The sequence below is a fragment of the Ostrinia furnacalis genome, unplaced genomic scaffold (genome assembly GCF_004193835.3).
Source record: "Ostrinia furnacalis isolate ACB-3 unplaced genomic scaffold, ASM419383v2 OfSCF7013, whole genome shotgun sequence".
Taxonomy (NCBI): domain Eukaryota; kingdom Metazoa; phylum Arthropoda; class Insecta; order Lepidoptera; family Crambidae; genus Ostrinia; species Ostrinia furnacalis.
This window is the reverse complement of record NW_021137252.1, coordinates 1,607,158-1,630,572: the sequence shown is the minus strand read 5'-3', so window position 1 is coordinate 1,630,572 and position 23,415 is coordinate 1,607,158. Positions and strand designations below refer to the sequence as shown.

At 40.3% G+C, this 23,415-nt stretch overlaps 1 protein-coding gene across 4 annotated transcripts; it reads right to left on the bottom strand.

The window, feature by feature from the left end:
- Positions 1-1,965: 1,965 nt before the first annotated feature.
- Positions 1,966-23,138, bottom strand: LOC114363149 (deubiquitinase DESI2). 4 transcript variants are annotated; one of them, XM_028318791.1, is made up of 8 exons: positions 21,340-21,495; positions 18,642-18,769; positions 17,422-17,574; positions 13,270-13,359; positions 10,057-10,108; positions 3,619-3,707; positions 2,745-2,824; positions 1,966-2,256 (listed from the first exon to the last, which is right to left on the bottom strand). In XM_028318791.1, the coding sequence occupies exons 1-7, from the start codon at positions 21,478-21,480 to the stop codon at positions 2,746-2,748; spliced, it is 732 nt and encodes a 243-aa protein (XP_028174592.1). In that variant the 5' UTR covers positions 21,481-21,495; the 3' UTR covers positions 1,966-2,256; position 2,745. The 4 variants fall into 4 exon arrangements, with proteins under 4 accessions (XP_028174592.1, XP_028174594.1, XP_028174591.1 ...); XM_028318793.1 differs by lacking the exons at positions 1,966-2,256; positions 2,745-2,824; positions 3,619-3,707; positions 21,340-21,495 and adding exons at positions 4,700-4,890; positions 5,908-5,987; positions 6,629-6,717; positions 22,969-23,138; XM_028318790.1 differs by lacking the exons at positions 1,966-2,256; positions 2,745-2,824; positions 3,619-3,707 and adding exons at positions 4,700-4,890; positions 5,908-5,987; positions 6,629-6,717.
- Positions 23,139-23,415: the final 277 nt, after the last annotated feature.

Here is a 23,415-nt window from a genome sequence, read left to right as displayed (position 1 = left end):
CGATTCAAATATAAAATAAGAAATATAACTGCACAAAAAGCGGTCTTTCTGTAAGGGACAATGAGCCTACACAAAAAGGCACGAATAAAACTAATAAGAAAGAATAATATTAATTATTATTATCAATATATTCTGTAGCCAACCGCACGAGACCAAACGAGACAGGCTCGTAGCCCACAGTATGTACTAAATGCATTTCAACGAGACCTTAAACAAATCTATTTACCTAATATTTAAATAAACTCCAACAATATTCACTAGTTACAACAAATTCAATTTAAATTAACACTCACTTATTTTAATTTTTTACAGACCGACAACAAATGTTAGTGAAACCTGACATTAAGGTGCTCATTCACTTGGAGCAGTCACTTGTAATAATGTAATATGTATGTAACATAAGATTCGATTTTGCAATCTAACTCTAAGTAGGTATGTCAAAACATTATAAGATTTGAAGAATAGAGACTTCTTCACTGTATTGTCAAGTTTATTATTAGATATTTTTGCTGTCGGACTATAATTTTCAAATAAATATTATAGACGCCATTTTTGACTTCGTATCACCGCATGCTTCTGACTGAATCTCTGCAACAAGTCGCAGTGTATGAAGCTTTAGTTTATTCATAACCTACGGTATTTTATTTAATTTGTTTGTGTCCTTTAGGCTGCGTTTCCACCAAAGATGTGCGAGGATGTGTAGCGAGGGATGTGTTTGTAAAGAACCAATAAAATCGCATCATCTAGCGAAGTTTATAGACTTCTTGAAGTCAAAAATGGCCAACACACCGCACTAAAACTTAACGTACCCTAATAATTTCGTTCTATCAATACGTGGATTATGTCGCAAATTGACGAACAACGAGAATGCACTTAGGACAGTAGTGTGAACCATTCATTACAAACCACGCGGACGGAACTATGACTACGTATTATACAACTCGACCCGGGTTCGCGTTGGGTATCGAAATTATCGAGTTTTAAATCGATAACGACCCAACACTAGAGCATTATTTATTGTTAAGTTCGATAACATTGCAATTTTATTCGTACTCGACGCTTCAACTAATGTTTAGCAACGTTTCAGTGGATTTATTTGGAATTTTTTGATACTAGGCTGTCCTTTTTAGGTCTAAAAAAACTCATTGAAGAGTGAAGAGTCATTGAGAGCGAGGTTGTTTTAAAATAAGAGCCAGCTATCTTATATATATATAAAAGAAAGTCGTGTTAGTTACTTCGCTTATAACTCAAGAAGGGCCGAACCGATTTAGCTGAAAATTGTCAGGGAGGTAGTTTAGAGCCAGGAGAAGGACATAGGATACTTTTTATCCCGTTCGAAATTAAAAAAAAAGTGCTTATTTATTGCCATTAAGGCGGAACAAAGTTCGCCGGGTCAGCTAGTTATTCATAATATGCAGTTTTCGTTTGTATAATAGTATTTTGTAAATTCGTATAGTTTCAAATTGGGATACTCTGAAATTCACCATATGAGTGAGTGCCTATCGATTGATCTTGAATCACTATGATGTGATGAGTATGAACTCGATTTAAATGCTCGATAAAGGTACCACGCGCGAACCCAGGCATTAATTTTACAACAAGGATAACTTTAGAATGCTTTGGGGCAAAGGAAAATTGTTCAGGTACAATGGGACGCCATAAGCACATTCAAATGTTAAAAGAAATGAGGGTAAACTAAATTCGTGATTCCTTAGCAAACGGTAAAGAGCAAATGTGTAAAAACAGGCACAGAGTTATTTTACAATTTTACATCTTTGTAAATCCTTATATTAACACTTTATAACATTGAATTGTAAAAAGCTCAAACATTATACAATAAGGCGTCACTTTCAAAAAATATCTTGCAATTTAGTAACAATTCCGATTCAGTAAAATATTATTTTATCACTTAATCCAAGCGATCCGAACGAAGCTTGGTAATGTAAGTTTTTGGCCGAATATCAAGTCTTATACAGCGCCATCTGTTATTGGAAAAAGAACATCTATGTCTGAATAGTCTGATCTTCGTCGAAGAGATGGCGCTTTTGAAGCAAATATGACACAAAAAAAAACTTGTTTTCTTTTCAGCCAGCGACTGGTACTGTAACGCTTTAACGTTATCCCAATAACGCATAACGCTTACGACTACGCTATAATAACAGTAGAGGATCGACAATGCGCCAAACGTCTTACCTAGCGTTAGATCTAGATTCGCACAACACGACGACTCCTGGCTGCATTACCGCAGTACGTGATCTGTGGGAGAAAAGTAAAAGAAAAACAATATTTATTTGATGCTAATGGCACTCGCTAGTGGCTAAGTCAGTGGCGCCAACTAGTGAGATTTCATGTCGTAGGAGGAGCTAAATCTTTCTAAACAATAATTAATTACTTTCTTTATTTTTATTGATGCAGAGAGTGAAGAACTTTTTTACCTACAACGCAGAAGCTTAACCTGCAAACTGATCTGAATTCACCCGGAATCTTCAAACGCTAGTTAGCTACTAAGATAGCCAGTGGACTTGGAACGAGTTCTACCACCAATCAAACATTTTTTTTTCCTCTGGAAATCGAGCCCGGGCCCTCTGGGTATCGAGCTCGTCATCATCATCTCAGACATCGGACGTCCACTGCTGAACATAGGCCTCCCCCAATGATTTCCATAATGACCGGTTGGTAGCGGCCTGCATTCAGCTTGCTGCTGTAGTCTATAGGCTATAAACCATAGAGTGTAGAATACTCACGCTACTGCGGCGTGTGCGGCGACGACGAGCGCGAGTGCGCCGCTAAAGACTGCTGCAGCGCGGCCGGCGTCAGCCACTCCCTGCGCACAACACAAGGATGTAATCATCATTGCTCAGGCTCACAATAACTTATATCATAACATCGTCTGACTAAAAAAACGAACACTTTTGTTATATGGGAGCCCCCCTCTCAGGCGGGACGCCGTAATATTACCTACTTTATTCTATTTTTAATAGTTGTTGTTATACATCATCTGTAAAAATTTCAACTGCCTAACTATCACGGTTCATGTGACACAGCCTGGTGACAGAGACAGACAGCGAAGTCTTAAGCCTCAGTCTCGAGTTTAGCGGGAAGCGGGGCGGGAGCGGCGGCGGCGCGGGAGCGGGACGGGCAACGCAGACCCGTTCTCGAAACAAGCGGGCAGCTCGCGCGGCGCTTTAGCGGCGAAGCGTTGTGTTCGGGGTTGTGTTGCCGAGATATTTGTTTTTATTCGCAAACGAAATGTCTGAACAACGGCGACAATTTTATTTCGATTCAAATTTATTCCTAACGCTCGATTTATTGTGGGCAAAAGAAGGAGTGGGCTGCCCGCTCGTTGCCCGCTCCCTCGTCGCTGCCCGCTCGTTGCCCGCTCCGGCGCCGCTGTTTTCGAGAACCGGTCTATTTGATTTTACGCATAAGATCCTGCCGCTCCCGCGCCGCCGCCGCCGCCGCCCCGCTGCCCGCTAAGTTCGAGGCTGAGGCCTTAGTAATAGGGTCCCGTTTTACCCTTTGAGGCCATCCATAAATTACGTCACACGAATTTTATTATTTTTTACCCTTCTCTTGGGTACGGAACTGTAAAAATAAGCAAAGAAGAAAGACACTCACTTGGGCAGGCAGCGCTGTAGGAAGGGCACGCACGAGCTAACGTACGCCAGCCGGTTGACCCACGCCGGGATGTCGCGGGAACACAGTGCCTGCAACACAATAGCATTGTTGCACAACATTGTTTGGATAGTGTGAGGATCGAACCTGCGAACTTTGGAAGAGGAGAGGACTTCAATAGACGACCCCGAATCCGGTTTGACGCAGAATGTGCCCTTCGTAAAATTAGTACTATTAAAGGCCGGTCGATCTATTCCCATAAATAAAACACTGGATACTCATCTTTCACATTATATTGCCTTATTTTAAATACAATTCATCACTTAGCACAAAAGCGCGCGGAGTCGTCTCCGCGCGTCCCGCTATTCTAACGTTTTATCCTAGTGTGACATTGACGTGTTGTCAATGTCACACTATGACAACAGCTCATTGGCCACAACGATACCGTTATTTAACATTTTAGATTTTTCGCAATTAACAGTACCTACCCTACCTACTAGATTCAAAAGGATGCCTTCTGCGGTCATGTAAAAGTGAACACAGCTCGCATCGTGTATGAGCAACATTGACCTGATCACAGAACGCATTGCAGTGCAGCAAATATTAATTCGCAGTACCTAGGTGCATTTCGTTCACGTTTTTAGTCGAGTTGCTCATTCGTCAGTCTCAATCACTAGGCTAGGTGGTTATTGACCGTCAATACAATCCCTTATTAAAGGTTTCCTTTACAAGCATATTTATTGTAAACTTATCCCTTTCACCCCTTTAATAAGGGTCAAGATCGCCTAGAAGAATTTTGAAAAGATACAGATAGGGTACACTCAATAAATCCAACTGTAACAAAAGAAAACTCCACTAAAACATTAATTATTTGGACTGTACGCCCACTGAATGACAGCACGTGCGTGGCTTTACATTGTTAATTAACCGCCTTAATTGGCCTGAATCAAGGATATCGCGAGCAATTCTATTGTTATTATATGAACGTAAGTGCGGCGATATTTTTTACCTCATCTCGCGTTATTTGTTCCGGGTGATTACGTTTTAAACAATAAAACAAATGCTTTTGTATGATACAAAAAAACGAAAATTTTGTTTTCTTTCCAGCCAGCGACTGGTACTGTAACGCTTTAACGTTATCCCAATAACGCATAACGCTTACGACTACGCTATAATAACAGTAGAGGATCGACAATGCGCCAAACGTCTTACCTAGCGTTAGATCTAGATTCGCACAACACGACGACTCCTGGCTGCATTACCGCAGTACGTGATCTGTGGGAGAAAAGTAAAAGAAAATCAATATTTATTTGATGCTAATGGCACTCGCTAGTGGCTAAGTCAGTGGCGCCAACTAGTGAGATTTCATGTCGTAGGAGGAGCTAAATATTTCTAAACAATAATTACTTTATTTATAGATGCAGAGAGTAAAGAAGTTTTTTATCTACAACGCAGAAGCTCTTAGCCTGTAAACTGATCTGAATTCACCCGGAATCTTCAAACGCTAGCTAGTTACTAAGATAGCCAGTGGGACTTGGAACGAGTTCTACCACCAATTAAACCAGACCAGATTTTTTTACCTCTGGGAATCGAGCCCGGGCCATCTGGGTATCGAGCCCGGGACCTCTGGGACAGATGACTGCTTCAGTCTCATCATCATTATCTTTTCAGCCATAGGACGTCCACTGCTGAACATAGGCCTCTCCCAATGATTTCCATGATGACCGGTTGGTAACAGCCTGCATCCAGTACCTTTCTGTACCTTATGAAAACTTTGGTTAAACTTATTGATGGACGTCCTACGCTACGCTTTTCGATACGTAGCCTCCATTTCAGAACTTTGCTCCCCCATCGGCCGTCAGTTCTGCGTACTATGTGCCCTGCCTATTGCCACTCCAGCTTGCTATTAATCCATCGGCCTGCATCCAGCTTGCTTTTTTAAGCTTTTTTAGGCGGCCCGGCGGGCTCAATGTGTCTTGCGCTTTATCTATAGTATTACCATAGAGCAGTATTACCATAGAGCAGTGTTTTTCAACCTGTGGGTCGCGAGAGCTCGTAAAAACTACCTCAGTAAAAAATCAGAGAAGTTGTAAAGCTAGATTTATCCGAAATCTAATTATGCAAATGCATAAATGTTGTACAAATTGAAGAATTCGGTCGCTACAACATCTTTGTAAAAGGTATGAAAAAAAAAACACTAACGGTCGGGGGGTCGCAAATATTTTTTTCATACTAGGGGGTCGCGTCATGAAAAAGGTTGAAAAACAATGCCATAGAGCATAGAGTACTCACGCTACTGCGGCGTGTGCGGCGACGACGAGCGCGAGTGCGCCGCTAAAGACTGCTGCAGCGCGGCCGGCGTCAGCCACTCCCTGCGCACAACACAAGGATGCAATCATTGCTCACAATAACTTACACCATAACATCATCATCAACAGCCCTTTACAGTCCACTGCTGGACCATGAGCCTCCTCCACTATAGTGGAGGGTTTTGCCATAATCCCCACGCTTGGCAGGCGGGTTGGAGATCGCAGTTTAAGTTGATGTTTTTCAGACAGCGCTGCTGCCCGTTCTCTGTTTGATGTGTAGTCCTTAAGTCGCCTCTTACGACACCCGCGGGAAGAGTAGGGATTGGTGACAAATGTATTCTACTCTGCCGTCACCATACGGCTCCATAACATCGTATGGCTAAAAAAAACACCACTTTTGTGGGAGCCCTGCAATATTTACTTTATTCTATTTATAATAGTTGTTGTTATAACGGCAACAGAAATACATCATCTGTAAAAATTCAACTGCCTAACTATCACGGTTCATGAGACACAGCCTGGTGACAGAGACAAACAGCGAAGTCTTAGTAATAGGGTCCCGTTTTACCCTTTGGGGCCATCCATAAATTACGTCACACGAATTTCATTATATTTGGCACCCTCCCTCCCCCTTGTCACATTTTGTGAGACTCTCTTCCTTAGGTACGAAACCCTAAAAATAAGCAAAGAAGAAAGACACTCACTTGGGCAGGCAGCGCTGTAGGAAGGGCACGCACGAGCTAACGTACGCCAGCCGGTTCACCCACGCCGGGATGTCGCGGGAACACAGCGCCTGCAACACAACGACATCGTTGCACAACATTGTTGGAAGAAACATACTTAGGTCGTGTGGGGAAACAAACCTGTGAACTCTGGAAGAGCTCAGTAGACGAGCCCAAATACGGTTTGACGCAGAATGTGCCCTTCGTAAAATGAGTACCTACTAGATTCAAAAGGATTTGTTACATTGGATGCGATCTGCGGTCAGGTCAGAGTGAAAACAGCGCGCATCGTGTATGAGCAACAGTGACCTGGCCGCAGGCCGCAGGAAGGATTGCAGTGCAGCAAATCCTAATATGTGTTTTTTTATGCATAACAAGGCAGGTACACCTAGTGTATGTTAAGTGAGATGCAGTCTAGTCTCTACTCCGTACGACCATCGCGCGCGCGCATCTTAATTTAATCTTGTAATATAATCATTTCAAAAATACAGTTTTTCATTTATAAATCTCCTGTAGGGTTCGAAGTTAGGCTTAACTTAGACCTACGGGGAACAATGGTACATATCTGCCCTGTAAGTGGCTATTCACTCTCGCCTTGAAAAAGCCCAGATTATAATACATTTCGTACACATTTTCAGTCGAGTTGCTCATTCTGCGTCATTCTCAATCTAGTCTAGGCTAGGTTGAGGTTGTTATTGACCGTCAATAAGGGCCAAAATCGCTTTTAAGTATGTTAGAAAAGGTACACTCAATAAATCCAACTGTAACAAAAGAAAACTCCACTAAAACATTAATTATTTTGACTGTACGCCCACTGAATGACAGCACGTGCGTGGTTTTACATTGTTAATTAACCGCCTTAATTGGCCTGAATCAAGGATATCGCGAGCAATTCTATTGTTATTATATGAACGTAAGTGCGGCGATATTTTTTACCTCATCTCGCGTTATTTGTTCCGGGTGATTACGTTTTAAATAATAAAACAAATGCTTTTGTATGGATACTTTAGATGTACTGCAGCTTGACGCAAACTATCCTTAGGAATCCATTGAATAAAGAACAAACAAACAAACGTAGCAATGAACTGTTTTCTTAATAATATATTTAATTATCATAAACTAATGATATATGTGGGGAAAGTTTTAAATATTTTAAATCGTTCAATATTATGAATGTGTAAATAAGTCAGGAAATCAAACAATCATTTTACGCATGCTTAAAAAGGTTTAATATAATAAAAGTAATCTGAATACTTTCGTAACTTTCTCAAGCGTTTAACAAATAAGTTTACTTATAAATATTTATTTTTAGCTAGATTTAGTGTGACACACTTTATAATCCGCCATTGGCATTTGACAGTTCAATCGCAGAATGCTCCCAAAGACCAAAATATTCATCGTTATCACCAAGTCATTTAGTCACCAATGCAGGAACACGACCCTCTCTAATTTACCAGAAGCCCATTTGATTTGCTCTACAGTCTCCAAACTGGCCAGACGGGTTGAAGAGGCCTGATGTTCGCATAATTTGGTCCCATAGTCAGAGAAGGCAAATCTAAGTTACGATTCATATATTTTAGACCTATTCATCGTCCAACGGTTGATTGTAGAGGATGCTAGTTCCGATTTTCGACCTCTGGACTATTTCGGTGAACCCTCCCATTTGTACTACAAACTACTAGAAATCTTTTTAACGTTGATTCATAAGTACTCGTCAATTTAAATACGGGCTCGTATCGAGCGGAGGTCGTCGACTCGCCCAGTTAGACGGTAGATAGTGAGCTAATAAACGATAATTCGTCGCCTCGCTTCACCTTTGTGTGGGTCACTCAACCAGATAATGATGTTATCTGTCTCTGATTTCCTTTACAATTGTATTCCCTTGTTACATCGTGTCGGCTCAGTTGCACTATGCGGGAAATTGACCGAGACGAAGCACGAGCACGCACACCGAAGTATGGGCGACACACGACGAAATTAACTGAAGTGCATGTTTACACTATGTCTCGATCAATATCCCGCATAGTGTAACTGCGCCATATCAATTACACAAATGTACGCATGGAATGAGCTAAATCAGAGGTACGATTAGCTTCGAGTAACTAAAAATATTGATTCAAAATATTATAGTGTAGGGCAAATCGTCCATTTGCCTCTGGTAAATTAGAGAGGATCGTGTAAGCCTGCAGTGATGACGATGATGATGATGTGAAAAAGATAAAGAAAATGTAAAAGTAACCTTAGCTGTCTGTCCATTTATTTATTGTTGAATATTATTAACTAGTTCTCAAAACAGTTCGTTGTAAAAACTCCTGCAAGTTTACGTGTTCGGAACTTTCGGAAGTATGTAAGTAGGCCACATACGAATTAATTTAAAAAATAATATTTCATTTATAGGATGTAATTAAATGTTTTAGAGGTCTACAACAATTTTTTTTTCTCTAGCATAATTCATGTCTGTCGTTAAGTTTGTAACCTTAAAAATAGCATATTAATAATTCATTAAACAGAATGTATTCCTCTATGAACGCGACAGACATATTGATTTTTATAAAAGTAACTTATTTAATTCATGTGACCTAGAAGCTTTAGTTTAGCCATTCAGGGTCGTACAACAACTTATAATTACGTCGACACACCACCTGTTAATGTTTAAACGTTTCAATTATCTGAGCACCTTACTTTGTGAAGTTTTTAAACTATTAGGCTGAGTCGCACCACCTATAACCGTAATATAACAATAATTGGTGTTTTGTATGGAGTTTAACAGATTTTTGACGTTTGTTACAGTTAAAGTAAGATGGTGCAACCCAGCCTTAATGTACGCAATGTTATAAATACGTAAGTTTATAACTTTGTTCCGTTTTTACGCTTACACCGCTCTACAACTTAGTTATGATAAACAGTAGAGAAAGATTGTATTCTGACATAGGCTACATTTTACCGAAAAGTCTTGAAGGAGAAAAATAGAGCATGAAAACCGTTATGACAAGTGAAACGACTAATGTCTTTTATTTATTTAAATTAGTTTATTTCAGTTACAAACATGTAACATACACGCAACCAAATCACTAAGTAGTTCTACTTCATTATAATGCTAGTGTAGCAGGATTCTAAATTAAAACAAGGTAGCGTTCAGTTTTAAAGCCACAACTTAGAAAGGACAAGGTCACATAACCATTTTCTTAAAATTTAGTAACACTAATTTTATGTAGCTAGAACTAAACGATGAGTGAACATTATCCACGGAACTTCATTTACACGCACGTCAAAAGTTATTGTTGACTAGATGACGTTTATTCTGACGTAAATAAACGTCATATACAGTCAAGAGAACTGCTGTACATTTTCATTGCAAAAGAGAACGTATTGCAACTACATAAGATGAATAGTGTTTTGGCTTGACTTACCAGACAAAAGGCAGATGTGAAGTGATTGCAGTTGTTGTTCATAAGATGGTATCTGAAATTAATCATGGTTCCGTTAAAATAACAATAATTAATGACTAAGCTTCGTATTAAAAATAATTTATTTGAAGAAGTAAATGAGTCAGATCCTTGATTCCACTTTTTGAGGATTTGTAAACAGCATATTAAATTAAGCATACAGTGAATTACAAAATTACTTCTAATAAAATTACTTAAGACAAGTTTAGATTGATATGTTGCCGACAGAAAATAGTACAGATGAATGACCTAAAATTCTAAACAAATTGTTTCTTCTTTTCTGATGGCTGAAACGATATAGGTCGCTCAACGAAACTTGAGGCAAATACGTAGTCACACTGATGCAATACATATTAGTCCATACAAAAATAAGGCCTTTCGACCATTTTTCGACTGGTTTTGGCGATTATAATGTGCACTTTATCTAGACCCACAGTTGCCACGCTTTAGTTAAATGTCTGCAAGACTTGTCAGTCCGACTACGCAAGACAGCGCAGCGTATACTGACACAAATCTTTGCTTGTGTTGATACTTGATGGGATCAAAATTTGTTGGGCGACCTATAAATAGATGATGATGATGCAGTATACATACCTGTCACCGCGGAACTGCTTGCCGAGCTCGGCCACCAACCGCCGCACCTCCTCTTCGCTGAAGTCCGTATACCCTATGTGTACGCTTTGTCTGCAACAAACGGACATTGCGTTAGAAATTGAATGCGGCACATAGTGTCAAGTGTCGGAATTGGAAACCGAATTCCAAGAAACGCGGGTTCGAACCCTGTCACCGCTGAACTATTTTGGCGAAGAACTGATTCGCAACAGGACGGGTTAGCGGTACTTTCTCTATTTTTAAAAATTCTATAGACTTTGTCTGGTTTATATCGATGACATACTGTTATTTTAATGCAACATGTACGTACGTGTAGTATGTATGTACGATAGCATATTCCCACATTTCATAATGTGACGATGGTGCATATCATTGAACGAAGCACAAAAGTATATGTATATTATACTTACTGGAGCTTTTGATTGGTTCTAAGTTCAATATCTATCTAGACAAATCATAGGATAGAATCTTTGATTGAGATTGAATAGAGTTTTAAGCGTTGTTTTGCAATAGGTACCGCAGGTTGTAATTATTTGTACCGGCTTACTAATAAAAGTTACATTCGTGTTGAAAACTACTTTCAAATTACATTTCCATACTAAATGCCACTTTAAAACTAATTTCCTACAACAACGCAAACATACATAAATCAAATAAACATCTGATTTGTACTGTCCAATTTTAACGTACAGTCAGCGTCAAAATAGTTCGTGACACTCAAACTGGCCTAAAAGTTTAAATGACAACACAAAAACTAAATGACGAGTTGCTAACTTTTCGGCTACTTTGTCACGAAATATTTGACGCTGCTGTACTCTAAAACTAAAAAGTTTGTCCCAAGTCTTTCACAAAGCAATCGATACACCTGACATCGATACAGGTTCCACGCTCGATCGGTGCCACGATATAGCTATCATTGTCGCCCTTGACACGCCGTGACACCAGACAGGCGTCAGGCCTTGATCTGACCTTACGGCCCCATCAGTAGCGTACAGAATGTCGTCAAGTGACGAAAGTTGACCTACTAAAGACGTACGGTATTGCATGTGGGTTGCAGTTATCATCACTTAGCAACTTATCTACGGACATTTTGAAGACTGGAAAAAAAAACTAATAAGATGTCTACATTGTCAACTGTCCATTCTAAATTACTATTGATTATTTAGATAACATAACTAGATCTAATTGGTTTAGTCAACAAAACATTACGTTCTGCTGCATTTTAATATTTTTTATACCAAAATCGTGGCACATGTCATATTAACGTATTATTAAACCCCGCTGTGGGCCTGAACCCTGTTGTGGCCTGGACCCCGCTGTGGCCTGGACCCCGCTGTGGCCTGGACCCCGCAGTAGGCTTGGGTAAAAAATATCGATATATCAAAATATCGATATTTTTTCGGAAAAATATCGATATAAATCAGCGATATTTTTTCCCGTGATATATCGACTTTCGATATTTATTTTCAGATATCAAAATCGATATATTTTTAAAGCTCTGCTGTCTGCTCAATGCTCATGCGTCACATCATCATGTATTCGACCAATCCGATTTCGATTTAGAAAAAGAGTAGGTATGTAGTAGGCTGTTTTTTTTAATAATAAAACAGATGATGTAAAAACAGCCAGATGTGTGTTTGCTGTAAAATTTCGAATATATTGGCATTTTTTATAAATAATTGCAAATTGCGCAAAAAATATCGATATATCGAAATATCGATATTTCTTGGGTGATATATATCGATATATTTGAAAAATATCGATACGATAAATATCGATATTTTTTTTCCATTTGCCCATCCCTACCCCGCAGAGGCCTAAACCCTGCTTTAGGCCTGGAACCCACTGGGGGCTTGGACCCCTCTGTGGCCTGGACCCCGCTGCAGGCCTGGACCCCCTCCGAGGTTGGAACCCCTGCAGGCCTGGACCCCCTGCGATCCTGGACCCTCTGCGAGCCTGGACCCCCTGAGGGCCTGGTACACTCACCTGAACCGGAACTGCTCGCCCAGTTCTCTCTCGTCGCGCGGCGTGATCTCGAAGACGCCCGTGAATGCGTATGGATGGCCGCCGTACACTCCGAGGCGTGAACCTGGACTCTGCTGTGGCCTGGACCCCCTGCGGGCCTGGACCCCGCTGTGGCCTGGACCCCGCAGAGGCCTAAACCCTGCTATAGGCCTGGAACCCANAAACAGCACATTAAATTAAACAGATGAATGATCTAAAATTCTAAACAAATTGTTTCTTTTTTTTCTGATGGCTGAAACGATATAGGTCGCTCAACGAAACTTGAGGCAAATACGTAGTCACACTGATGCAATACATATTAGTCATAACTCCATACAAAAATAAGGCCTTTCGACCATTTTTCGACTGGTTTGCGATTATAATGTGCACTTTATCTAGACCCACAGTTGCCACGCTTTAGTTAAATGTCTGCAAGACTTGTCAGTCCGACTACGCTAGACATCAGCGCAGCGTATACTGACACAAATCTTTGCTTGTGTTGATGGGATCAACATTTGTTGGGTGACCTATAAATAGATCATGATGATGCAGTATACATACCTGTCACCGCGGAACTGCTTGCCGAGCTCGGCCACTAACCGCCGCACCTCCTCTTCGCTGAAGTCCGTATACCCTATGTGTACGCTTTGTCTGCAACAAACGGGGATTACGTTAGAAATTGAATGCGGCACATAGGTCAAGTGACGGAATTGGATTTGTCGAACCGAAATCCAAGAAACGCGGGTTCGAACCCCGTCACCGCTGGACTATTTTGGTGAAGTGCCTCATACGAAACAAGCATAATTTAGCCTATCATGAGGGGTTAGTTATTCCTATTTTTGAAAAATCTATAGGGTTTGGGACAAACGGGTCTTTATCTGGTTTATATCGATTACATACTGTTATTTCAATGTAACATGTACGTGTAGTATGTACGATAGCATATTCCCACATTTCATAATGTGACGATGTTGCATAAGATTGAACGAAGCACAAAAGACGATTTTTCATGCATATACTGGAGCTTTTGATTGGTTCTAAGTTCAATATCTAGACAAATCATAGGATAAAATCTATGTCTATAATAGAGATTGTATCGAGTTTTGAGCGTTGTTTTGCAATAGGTACCGCAGGTTGTAATTATTTGTACCGGCTTACTAATAAAAGTTACATTCGTGTTGAAAACTACTTTCAAATTACATTTCCATACTAAATGCCACTTTAAAACTAATTTCCTACAACAACGCAAACATACATAAATCAAATAAATATCTGATTTGTACTGTTCAACTTTAACGTACAGTCACCGTCAAAATAGTTCGTGACACTCAAACTGGCCTGAAAGTTTAAATGACAACACAAAAACTAAATGACGAGTTGCGAACTTTTCGGCTACTTTGTCACGAAATATTTGACGCTGCTGTACTCTAAAACTAAAAAGTTTGTCCCAAGTCTTTCACAAAGCAATCGATACACCTGACATCGATACAGGTTCCACGCTCGATCGGTGCCACGATATAGCTATCATTGTCGCCCTTGACACGCCGTGACACCAGACAGGCGTCAGGCCTTGATCTGACCTTATGGCCCCATCAGTAGCGCACAGAATGTCGTCAAGTGACGAAAGTTGACCTACTAAAGACGTACGGTATTGCATGACGAGTATGTAGTTTGCAGTTACATACAGGGTGTCCCAAAAACAATGGATAACCCTATAACCATCGATGGGCCTCGCCATGATCTCCCTAACGTCCATTTTTGACCCCAGTAAAAATATCACCGTTTTCAAGATTTTTAAGTTTTTGTGCATTTTTAGAAAATGGCCACCTGCGATTACTTTTTCTCATGCCATTTCTACAAATGAGGATACTTTTCAATCTAATTTTTTTCCTTATCACAAGGGATAGTTGGGCTATCAAAAGAAAAGATCAAAGTTCAACAAACTAGTTTGAAAGTAGGAAAATTTTAAGAAATTGCAGAAGAGTAGGAAAAATTAATTTATTGTCTTGCACTTTTGATCAGCCATCGTGTAAAAAAAATGTAGGAAGACCATCGTGCCCATTACCTTAAAAACTTCCTTGGTTAATTGAAATTCTAAAAAGGTATCACAAGCCTATGTTTTCTGTATTATTTTTATCTTATGGCTACTTGAATAGCAACTAGTATGAAAACTGCAAAAATGAGTTTTTCTCGTAATACTTAAACTAAGACTGCCAAGTGGCATTAAATACAAATGGATAATTTTTAGCGTAGGAATTTAAATAAAGCAACATTTTATCATCATCATCATTTCAGCCGTAGGACGTCCACTGCTGAACATAGGCCTTTACCCTAATGATTTTCATAATGACCGCTTGGTAGCGGCCTGCATACAGCACCTTCCTGCTTATCTTTATGAGGTCGTCGGTCCACTTTGTAGGTGGACGTCCTACGATGCGCTCTTCGGTACGTAGCCTCCACTTGAACCCTGCTGCCGCAGTTCTGCGAACTACTGTGCCTTGCCCTTTGCCACTGCAGCTTGCTGATCCGTCGGGCTATGTCAGCGACTTTAGTTCGTTTACAGGTCTCCTAATTTCTGATACGGTTTCGTAAAGAAACCCGACAATAGCCCCTTCCATAGCACGCTGGGCAAAAAAAACACGTTTCCGATCCGTGTATCATCACGGGCATCTGTCTATAGACACATTTATAAGGTGTCAAACAAAAAATAAGTAATCACAAAAACGCAGAACGGACGGCCAATGGGTCAACAGGGTTCAAGTGGAGGCTACGTACCGGAAAGCGCATAGTAGGACGTCCACCTACAAAGTGGACCGACGACCTCATAAAGGTAAGCAGGAAGGTGCTGGATGCAGGCCGCTACCAAGTGGTCATTATGAAAATCATTGGGGTACAGGCCTATGTTCAGCAGTAGACGTCCTATGGCTGAAATGATGATGATGATGATGATAAAATGTTGCTTTATTAAAATTCCTACGCTAAAAATTATCCATTTGTATTTAATGCTACTTGGCAGTCTTAGTTTAAGTATTACGAGAAAAACTCATTTTTGCAGTTTTCATACTAGTTGCTATTCAAGTAGCCATAAGATAAAAATAATACAGAATACATAAGCTTGTGATACCTTTTCAAAATCTCAATTAACCAAGGAAGTTTTTAATGTAATGGGCACGATGGTCTTCCTACATTTTTTTTACACGATGGCTGATCAAAAGTGAAAGACAATGAATTAATTTTTCTTTCTTCTCTGCAATTTCTTAAAATTTTCAAACTTTTAAACCAGTTTGTTGAACTTTAATCTTTTCTTTTGATAGCCCAACTATCCCTTGTGATAAGGAAAAAAACTAGATTGAAAAGTATCCTCATTTGTAGAAATGGCATGAGAAAAAGTAATCGCAGGTGGCAATTTTCTAAAAATGCACAAAAACTTAAAAATCTTGAAAACGGTGATATTTTTACTGGGGTCAAAATTGGACGTTAGGGAGACCATGGCGAGGCCTATCGATGGTTACAGGGTTATCCATTGTTTTTGGGACACCCTGTATATCACTTAGCAACTTATCTACGGATATTTTGAAGACCGGAAATATAATAACAAGAGCTTGTAAAAAAAAGTAGGAATGAGCAACTCAACTATCCATTCATAATAATGAATATTCTTTATGTAGACAACTAGATCTAATTGGATTAATCTACTACAAGAAATTAATTACTTAGGTGCTGTTGTATTTTTTTATACCAAAATCGTGGCACATGTCATATTAACGTATTAGGCATTGAAACCCCGCTATGGGCCGGGACCCCGCTGTGGGCCTGGACCCCGCTGTGGGCCAGGACCCCACTGCAAGCCAGGACCCCGCCGCAAGCCTGGACCCCGCTGTGGCCCTGGACCCCCTGCGGGCCTGGATGGAACCCTGAGGACCGCAGCACACTCATCATCATCATTTCAGCCATAGGACGTCCACTGCTGAACATAGGCCTCCCCCAATGCTTTCCATGTTGATCGATTGGTAGCGGCCTGCGTTAAGCGCTTCCCTGCTACCTTTACCTTGTAGGTGGACGTCCCACGCTGCGTTTTCCGGTACGCGGCCTCCATTTCAGAACCTTGCTGCCCCATCGGCCATCATTTCTGCGTACTATGTGCCCTGCCCATTGCCACTTCAGCTTGCTAATCTATCGGGCTATGCACACTTACCTGAACCGGAACTGCTCGCCCAGTTCGCTCTCATCACGCGGCGTGATCTCGAAGACGCCCGTGAAGACGTATGGATGGCCGCCGTACGCCCACTCCGAGCCATGAACCTGGACGCCGCTGTGGCCTGGACCCCCTGCGGTCCTGGACCCCGCTGTGGCCTGGACCCCCCTGCGGGCCTGAACCCCGCTGTGGCCTGGACACCCTGCGGACCAGGACCCCGATATAGGCCTGGACCCCCCTGCGCGCCTGGACCCCCTGCAGGCCTGGACTCCACTGTGGCCTGGACCCCCCTGCGGGCCTGAACCCCGCTGTGGCATGGACCCCCTGCGGACCAGGACCCCGATGCAGGCCTGGACCCACCTGCGCGCCTGGACCCCCCTGCGGGCCTGAACCCCGCTGTGGCCTGGACCCCCTGCGGGCCTGAACCCGCTGTGGCCTGGACCCCCCTGCGGGCCTGAACCCCGCTGTGGCCTGGACCCTCTGCGAGCCTGGACCCCCTGAGGGCCTGGCACACTCACCTGAACCGGAACTGCTCGCCCAGCTCTCTCTCGTCGCGCGGCGTGATCTCGAAGACGCCCGTGAAGGCGTATGGATGGCCGCCGTACGCCCACTCCGAGCCGTGAACTTGGACCCCACTGTGAAACACACCAACGCCTGCGCCGGCTGTGTACCTGAGAAAAACGATGCCATTAGGGCTGTCGCTCACGACGACTTTTTGTCCGAAACGCACGTAGCGATTATAATGAGGGCTATCGTTTTAGCGCTCACCAGTTAGCGCCACTGCACTGTAGAGTAAGGTCCTGTCACTTGCTAGTAGCGAAGACAGTGGCGCCAACTTGTGAGCGCTAAAGTGGTAGGAGGACTATCGCATTTGCACTCATCAAGATGGCGCCACTGTAGAGTAAGGTCCTGTCAATCGCCAGGGGTGCCAACTGTTAAGTATAAAAACGATGGCCCTCATTGTAACGCACTACAGAAGTGATGCCAACGCGCTACTAACGCGCTACAGCAGCGCGACTGCATCGCTACAAAACGTCGCTGTGGGCGAGGAGGGCTTTAGAATTCAATTTGGCCTACCCAAAAGATATTTTACATTCTCATTTTATTGATGTAGCTGGTGGTAATAAATAAAACTGTTAATAAGTCTATGATTAGATAAGATGAAATATGTCATGTAGAATATTTACTTTTTCATTAGACCGACTTCGGTAGACTGACGATCTGTTGAAGGTCGCGGGAGCAGGAGGATACGGGAATCACAGGACCGGCCGTTGTAGAAATATGTGGGGGGTCGTTGTGTCTTTCAGTCAGAATCAGAAAAAATCAGATTTTTTAGACAGGATTCCCCTGCTCTTGCCACACACACATAAAAAAAACAAGTTAGGTATGTAGGGGTTTACAATTTTCAGGGAAGTTACGAACATGAGCAAGCCCATATACAGGTTGTCCCAAAATTAGGATATCGCACTGACACCGAAGATAGATGGGCCTAAGACGCACTGAGGAAGCCTCATGCCCCTTGTTCCCACTGGGCACTTTGGACACGTGTCCAGGGCCCCGCGATCAAGGGGGCCTTTTGGTTCTTAAATGGCCAGGGCCTCCAGTAGTTTAAAGACGGCCCTGGGAAGCCTAATATAGGTTAAATTATAAGACATGTTAGGCTTGTCAGATGCGTCTTGGATCCATCTACCTCCGTCAGTGTTTTACAGCCTGTATAAGAAATCAGCGTGTCACTCACCAGTTGGTCCAATACATGTCGTATACATTTAGCACGACGGCCGCCTGCCCGGGCCGCGGCGCGGGCGCGTCCGGCCGCCGCGACAGCAGCGACATGCACGAAGGGAACATAGCGCAGATGCCGCACGACTGCGCACAGAACGGTTCCAAATTTGAATTCGTTGCTGGTTGTTCAAAATTTAAATTTGTATTTGGAGAAAACTAAAGCCCGGTCTGTGAGCACGTAGAATTTTGTCCAATGACCCTAAGCTACCCATCCTTATCCCTCGCGCGTAATTATATTGCTGTCGCGACTGTGCGACGGGCGCCCGCAGTGAGTATGCGAGCGTGATAGCAACATAATTACGCGCGAGCGATAAGGATGGGTAGCTTGGGGTCATTGGACAAAATTCTACGTGCTCGCAGACCAATCTATATGCACATTGCAGGTTACAGATCAAGAGCCAAGCTAAATTAGTTTAGCGTATCTCGCATTTAGCTCTTGGTCTGCAACCCGCAGTAATAAACTGCGTTAACTCAAAAAATCTGTTTTACAATTTTTCGAGNTTTTCGAATCATCGTCATCATCATTTCAGCCACAGGACGTCCACTGCTGAACATAGGCATATCCCAAATATCACAGTTATAGCCGGTTGGAAGCAAATAGCCTCCAGTATCATTCTGCAACCTTAAGGTCATTTGGTCCACCTTGTGATTAAGACGTCCCAGGCTGCATTAACAACTTTTTTGAGTTAGTACAGTTTATTAATACGTGCGCTAGGTTCAGTGTTAGTACAACATTAATCACCTATCTGAGTTAACCTACGAAGGCAGAGGTCGACAAAACTTTTAAGAGAGGAAGGGCCAAAAAAGTGACAGCTTATAAAAAAAATTACAGTTATGTATAAATATTTCCATTTTTTTAGAAGCTATTTACTATACTATACTGTGATTTTAGGGGTTTGATAATAAAATAAGGAAATATAGTTACAGCTTTATATTGATAAAACTGCATGCGGCTCGTGCGTGAGCCACAGGTTGCCGACCCCTGGCCTACGGGAATAAACGCTTTTGTATAAATGGTCGTAAGTGTGACTGTACTGTACATTAGTGATGTTTTTCATGTTGTTTCAAAAACAAATAATGCTATAGTATAATTGAAATCTTTTAACCTGAATTTAACTCCAGTAAAGACCTTTATACACAGGTTTTTAATAAAAAAGGGCAATATACAAATACAGTATTTTTATTTTTTATTTAACAAAGCTAAGAAATATAGTATGTAATAATGTGTGCTGTATTTTAAAAAGATTTAACAGCATGCACAAAGTTGGGTAGGTAGACAATAATATAAATGTAAAAAAAAACAACTTCAACATGCATGTACAAAATATACCGTAAAACTAAATAGGTATAGTTATAGCACATAGAATACATTTACTTTGGCTATTTTTTTTAATTTAGTACCTATTTTTAAATGATTATAAGTTACCTTTTTAGGTGGATTTATGTAAATTTTCTTTTTCATTGTCCAGTAATCACTTTAACTACACTTAACAACACAAATCATTGTCTATAACATTTCTAAATATCTAAAAAAAGCACTACTATTTTTTTCATGAGTATCAATGTAAGCACACTAGTCCATTTCTTTGACCTATGCACACAACATTTTTGCTTAACACATTTACACTGACTGTTTTCCGCGTGGCAAGGCCAGCGATAAAGGTGCGTACACGCTTACACTAAAGGAGCGCGCGAAAATAATAGAACTTATCAGATTTTTTTACATTTTATCTTCCATTGTAAGTTTTTTAAATGTATTATTTTTATTCAGATATAGCTTATTTAGATAAAAAAAAATGATTTTATTGATTAATTAAGCATTTCTTACTGGTAATATTAAATTTAATAGCTTATAGCAGAAAAAAAATCTTACACAAAAAAGAGTACATATTTTTTATATACAGTTTCTTTATAAAAATTGTTTAAGCATTAATTAAGGAATTTAAGCTCTTTATGTGGAACAAAATTACTTACTTATAGTGTATGTCACAGTATGTATGACACTCATGTTTTTTTTGTAGCAAATGTATTCGCACATTTATCTGATACATTGGCACCACTTTATTAAGCTCTATGCCGCCTCATTCAATCCAATAAAGTGTGATAAGATAACTTTTATTATTTGACTGCACTGTCCTACAAACTTTTTTTAAGTTTACCTTTGAATTTGTAAATTTTTTTTTACATATTTAAATGAAAAAATTTTTTGTCGTGTTGTAAAAATGAGATAGACAATAAAGTATAAAGTATCACTATTAGAAGGCCACTTAGGCCAGTATTATCTAATATGGCGGATTTAATCTACATGTATTAGCGATGGCTTTTATCAAGCCTGTTAATGACCCATGATATTTCTTTGTTTACTTTTCGTAACCAAGATTACTCCTATCAGTTTGGATTAATCGGTATGTTTGCTATGTTGTTGTTTACGCAGCGATTATAATTGCATTCGGACTTGACTAACAAGGCCAACATATTTTGACAAAGAATGATATTTTTCTCTAATGCATTAATCTACAGAAAAAAAAATAAACATGACTGAAATAAAACAAACTACCTAATGAAAAAATACAAAAATTGTGCACAAATTCGAATAAAGTGCACAAAAAAGAAATAGTGCAACTACAAATATGGAACATCTTAGCGATTCTTACTAAATTGCGATTATCGTAGGACTCGTCCTGGGAGACTATGGGCGAGTCGATCAGAGGGTCGCGGTCGCCCCCGCTCTCGTCGGGCCGGGACTCCGACGCCCTCCGATCTGAACGGTTACGGCACGCATCGCATGTCTTCATTTCTATACATACTTCTCAACTGTGGACTGTCAATATTAGTCCTTCACTTAATTAGGAATTAGTTGCACCTATAGTCATCTTTTTTTTTTTATTATGGCAGCGTCACAATTATTATAAGCCATAAAATTCACACATTTCATATTTAGACAACAAAAACAAAGGTTACAACTACCCACATATGAGTAGCTTATTTTAACCTTTAGCTACTGAGGTGGATTTATTTTCACGTAAACACTGACGTGGGGGCCTGAGAGGCCCGTACATATGTGTGCTTGTATTTAAAAATATATAATGTTTTTAGGGTTTTATGTTTAATAATTATTAATAGTGGTTATATTGAAATACAATAAAACGATTTTTATGTAAATTATTTGTTAATAAGTACGTATTATTTCAATATTTAGAAAACATGTAGCATTTTTGGCAAAAATCTCATGAAATCATGATTCACAAAGTTATCATGAAAAATATTCATAAATTCAACAAATCAACTTAGAATCTTAATTTTCAATAGTCTTTTCAGCTAATGATATATCAGTAATCCTAATATGAAAAAGGGGGGAAAAAATTACATACATCAAATAGTGCGAATTAAACACAGTCTGGATAAACTTGCTTTGCTCAGTGAAGGAAGCCATACATGTTTTTAAAATGTAGATTTCATTTGAATCTTCAAAATACATGTATGGCACTTGGTTTCATCGTTTTAATCTTGATAGACAGGTACAGGCTTATCATTTCCTAGCATACGTGCCAAAAACTACTGTTCTTCTATTTTTCGTTAAATGCTGGTTATTTTTACTTCCGAGATACCGCTTTTTCTCGGACGACATACTGTGGGCTCCATATTATAGATTTTTTCAAATTATTTCAATAAAAGACGAAAACTAAATGAAAACTATAGACAAAAAAAGTTACGCTAATACTGAGGTGGGGGCCTGAGAGGCCCATAAGAAACTTTGAAATTAATTTACCTACTGAAATTGCGCGTGCAATCACGTGCACTGTTGTTGACAGCCTCGGCGCAATGAAACTCGAAGGTACTAAAAGATTCGGGTGTGTCGTGCACGTGGGAGAGGAGAAATTCAACAATTTGACTTTCGCAAGGCCTGAGAGGCCCCCACGTCAGTAGTTAAAGGTTNCTTATTTTAAATACCTCATCTTCAGAATCTAGCAGTGCAGAATGTTCCATAGCCCAAGAAATTCAGGATAGAAATTAAAAACACTAAACACTATACAGTGGATCAAGTACTAAACCCATGTGAGAATGGGATGGCATTATAATAAAGTCAAACCATATTGGTTGAATCAAGTAACTATCAATCAACCAGGCAGAAAGAAATATTGTATGCAAATTATATTGTCGATCACTAGCAAAAATAATGACGTTAAGGATTCAGTAACAACACGCGCATACGGAGAGAGCATGTGACCTAAAATACTACGGCTAATCGCATAGAATTTAAACAAAATAATTAGAATACTTACCACTATAAATTGGCCTTATTGTTAAGCACGCGTTTTCCATAGAATTTACAAACGCCTTCAAATAATCAGTTCCATCGTCTCATTCGGATATCTAAATAATTAATTAAATTATCAAAAATACATAAAAACTATGAGGTATTGCGAGAAAATAGAATAAAATGAACACAATAACCCCAATGTGCTTTGCTTACTTTTTGACAAAACTGACATTTACAATTTGGGCATAGAGCATAGAAATTAGTTCCATAGACATTAATGCATTATTGTTTCTGTGGGACAAAGTTTTGAGCTTACAAGTTGAAATTTTTTGAAAAAGATTTGCCTTTCTTTTCGCATTTTAGTCTCATTTTGAAAACTGATATAGGTGTACCAGAATCTCATGGCAAACAAAAATATTGGAAAAGTGTGTTTTTCATATGGCCATTGTCTATGGCTTTATGTCACCTG

Excerpts from the sequence above, each read along its gene's own strand:
- LOC114363149 (XM_028318791.1), bottom strand. The coding sequence starts at position 21,480 with ATGAAGACATGCGATGCGTGCCGTAACCGTTCAGATCGGAGGGCGTCG. Across the intron at positions 10,109-13,269 it reads AAGCAGTTCCGCGGTGACAG|ATACCATCTTATGAACAACA; the intron begins GTATGTATACTG and ends GATTAATTTCAG. Across the intron at positions 3,708-10,056 it reads TCACATCTGCCTTTTGTCTG|GCACTGTGTTCCCGCGACAT; the intron begins GTAAGTCAAGCC and ends ATTGTGTTGCAG.